This window comes from Galeopterus variegatus, unplaced genomic scaffold (genome assembly GCF_000696425.1).
Source record: "Galeopterus variegatus unplaced genomic scaffold, G_variegatus-3.0.2 Scaffold7801, whole genome shotgun sequence".
NCBI classification, from domain to species: domain Eukaryota; kingdom Metazoa; phylum Chordata; class Mammalia; order Dermoptera; family Cynocephalidae; genus Galeopterus; species Galeopterus variegatus.
The window spans coordinates 63,322-67,198 of NW_007733912.1; the positions used below are offsets into that span (position 1 = coordinate 63,322).

The following is a 3,877-nucleotide window of genomic DNA, read 5'->3' on the forward strand; positions in this document are numbered from 1 at the left end:
TCCAACGTCTCCACTCCTGCCTCTGTCCATGCGTCGTGTGGTCTGGGACACGGGAGAGAACAAAAACCTGCACACACTGGGCGATGTGTTGAAAAATCATCTACCCTCTGCCAAGCCTCCCCCCTTAGACATGTTTCTGTTTTCCAGAAATATGCTCACTAGAGTGGTGGTGGTGGCTGGGGGCGGGAAGTAAATCTTGACAACAACAAAGAGAAAATTAGGGGGACAGGTGGGGTCAGAAGAGCTGTGGGGACCACAACACTCACCAGGTCCCCAGGTCCTGCAGGCTAAGGGTAAGGTACAACAATAAACCCAACAAAATGGTACATGTTAGTGACTCAGACCGAGAAAAAATACATTCAATGAGTTAGTAAAAAAGCTATGACACTTTACCCCCATGTTTTTCTATAACTACAGCCACAATTTGGGTTTTGCTCAAATTTTCAGTTGACAACCCCACCAGAAAAGTATAATTAAGTTCAAAAATATCTGAATGACAAGCTGATCATTTGAATGTAGTAGAAATAGGTTTTTATTTTCTGGATTGAGAAAAATGTTTGTGATTTCCACATGGGTGCTAACAAGTAATTTTGTGATTTATGTTTCTCAGCTGAGAAGAAAATTTATGTCATGGACTTCTGATATTTACAAGAGTTACAGTTTCATTTTTCATTGTAGAAAGACAGAGGAAAGAGCATAAGCCATCAGGCACAGGCTTCCACATGAGGCTCAGCCCACCAGGACCGTGGTGATGTCCCCGACTGTCACCCACTGTGACGCATGGATATAGCCCACAGTTTTCATCCACCTCAGCCCACAGTGATGCCTCCTTACCCAGCTCTTTTCTAAACTGAGCTCAGCTGGGTGTCCAGAATTCCAACTGCAGCCTCACAGTGCCCTGGAAATAGATGGTGTGTAGGGAAGAGGAGACACAAAGGAAAACATGGCATTTTCAACCAAATGTTTCAGTGCAGCAGGTGTTAGCTGGGCACGAGAGGACAGTTCTTTCTGGAGCCCAGTTCTGGGCCTGAAATCAGAAAAGATGCACTGTCTCCCTTATGGAGAGGATCTGTCTTCTAGTCCATGTTATCTGAAAGTATATCCCTGCAGGTTCCGATTCTCTTTTGTTATTGTTTCTAGGTGGCTAGGCCAGGGCCTGAAAGGCAATCAGCAACTGCCTCCTTTAATAGAGACTCTCCAAGGACAGGCGGATTTGGAGGACAGCAGCCAGGGCTCTGAAGTCCTCCCCAAGTGGAGAGTCTCTCTCCTCGGACAGCCTGAGCCTGGGGTGTCCTGGGTACAGGAGCGAAGGGGACGTCGCACAGAGTTCTCATCCCTCCAGGGCCCCAGAGTAATTCCACTTGAGATGTGAGGCCTCTGGCGATTCAGACCCGATGTTCCGCAGCTCTGAGAGCCAGCATCAGCCCCAGGAGCTCATTCCAGGCGTGGTAGATTTGTCACCTGTAGGACAGCCTCTGTTCTAAGAAGGAAACCAGGGAGGAATTTTCTACTTTCTTCATTTTCCAGACAGCTGTGGATCAATCAACCATTAAACCAACGAAACCAACCCAAGCGAATGTGCTGAAAGAAAGTTTATAAATACACAGCGGAATCAAGAGCTGAGGAAAGGTTGACTGGGACACAGAAGGAAGCTGTTGGAGTTGCTGAGGGGTCCCCACAGGAGTAAGAGGCACCCCGGCCATGGCCCCCCACTCCCCACTCCCCACGTTGGTCGGACAGCTCCTCACGACATCACGGGGTCTGACAAGCACTTTCTCGTGTATCTTCATCTCAGTTGGTCTTCTGGGAAAAGACCATATCCTCCAGACCCTTTATTTGATGTGACTCAGTCTCCCCTCAGGCTTTTCCCATGGACAGACTCAGAGCGGTTGAGGGGAGTGACTAAGGGAAGCAGGATTTGTGACTAACTCAGTCACTGTAGGAAGGTCAACTGGAAAGTCACCAAGGGTCCCAGCACCTGTCTTTCCCCTTCTCTGTCATCCCCCCCTCCAGGTCAGCCCCCACCCCGTCAAGTTTCCCATCAGCTCTGGGTCCACCTCCAAGGACTGGAACCAAGACCCCAGGACATGAGGCCCAGCTGGTGAGACAGGAGAGAATTAATGGCAGCCTTCAGCTTTCACATAAACTGCCTCTTTGTCCATTCGCCATTGAACACCTAAACCTTCTTTCTTATGCAAATTTGGCCAGGGACGAACAAAGTGTGGTGACCCTTGCGAGCCCTCCCATAGCCACAGACCACCCTGCTGTCATCCCTACTGCCCAAGCCCCATGGGTGCCACACCATGGGCCACACTTTCTGACATCTGAACCGCCCTCCATAGAACCCTGTGTCCCACTCCCAAGGGACCCAAATGCTCTCTCTACCCCAAGCTCAGCGAGTGTTCATGAGTGTTCGGGAGCCAGAAGGTTAGCGAGGGCCTTCTGGAGAGACGTCCTTCTCTAAAGAAGTAGCTCTGATCAAACAAACAGACAAATGCAAACTCTCCCACAAGTCCGTCACCGCAAGCTTCAGGGGTGCACAGCCTGCAGGAGCCATTGCATGTTGCAGACCTGTCAGTGTGTGATGTGTCCTTCGCTGGCCTCCCACCTGCCTGCTGTGCAGTTGGAGGGCACGCGCTTCTGCAGCTGGACCGCAGAGGGTGGATACCTTTGGGGTGGCATGTGGTATCTCACTTTTTTCCAAAACCTGGTCTTTATGCCCTGTGACTGTTCCGTGAAGTCCCCGCTCCACTGGATGGCCCCGTGCTTCTGTCTGATGTACTGGATTGACTCTGGCATGGCTGTATAGTCTTCAATTTTCCCCAGTTCAATCAGAATGACTTTCATCCCGTCCTGGGTGAGGGCGTTGTAGACTGCGATTTGTTCTTCTGGCATGTTCTTCAATAGGCCAAAGCTCAGCCATGCGGGGACTATGATGACGATCAGCCTCCTGCACAGCTTAGTGTTTTAATCGATGACATTGGCCACAGCTAGAAATAAAGAAAACAGATTCAGAAGGTCTCATGATTAACACAGCCTGGGTCAAAATGCTACTGAGAATATTAGAAATGGCACTGAGAAGAAAGAATAGACTTTAAAATAAACAGGACTTAGGGATGGATTAACAAAAGTGTGGGGGATTTTTGTTTTTGTTTTTGTTTGTTTAATTTATCGCCTCTTCTGTGAAGACTTTCTGGTTTTCCCTAAAGAACTTGTTCTTTATGGTCATGAATCACTTTTTTTTTTTTGTAGTTTATTAGTATGTCACCTTCCCCAGCAAACAAGTATCTTATTGTGCCTAACTTTGTATTTCCAGACTAGCTGAACATCCGGTATATAGTAGATAATCAACATGTTTTTTTTAAAAAAACAAGTAGATTTTAAAAGGCTAGAGAAAATGTAATTAGCTCAGATGTTGTGTTATCTTGTATTTGTGTTTTACTCTTGTTCTTTATAGCTATTTAAATGACCAGTATCTATGCAACTGACTTGGAAACCTACTGATTACTTGGGAAGGGAAGGGAAGGTTCTTTAAACACCCATCTCTGCAAACACTCTGGCCTGCAGTTGCCTCCCATAGAATATAAGAATAGACTGCAACCTCTAAGGACAGAGTCTTCTTGTTTGGCTTATTTTTGTATCCCTAGTGCCTAGAACAGTAGCCAGCACATAGAGTACTCAATAAATATTTGTTGAAGAAGTGAGTAACATTTCCTAGTGACTAAAAAGGATGTTTATTTCAGATTTCAGCCGTTTTACTGTACTTTTACGTTTTATGGGGAGAGAACAGAGGACAGAGGGAACTTCTGTGTTGGGCGTCCAATGTGTGCTGAGCTCCATACTGTCCCTTTTCAGATTTCCTCACCCTGTTCTCTCA

The 3,877-nt window shown here is 47.1% G+C and overlaps 1 protein-coding gene across 1 annotated transcript in view; it reads right to left on the reverse strand.

The window, feature by feature from the left end:
• Nucleotides 1–2,574: 2,574 nt before the first annotated feature.
• LOC103607880 (interleukin-1 receptor-like 2) overlaps nt 2,575–3,877 on the reverse strand; it is a 73,839-nt gene continuing 72,536 nt past the window's right edge. The window contains 1 exon segment of the mRNA XM_008592342.1: nt 2,575–2,990. Within this exon segment, the coding sequence (XP_008590564.1) occupies nt 2,575–2,990 (416 nt within the window).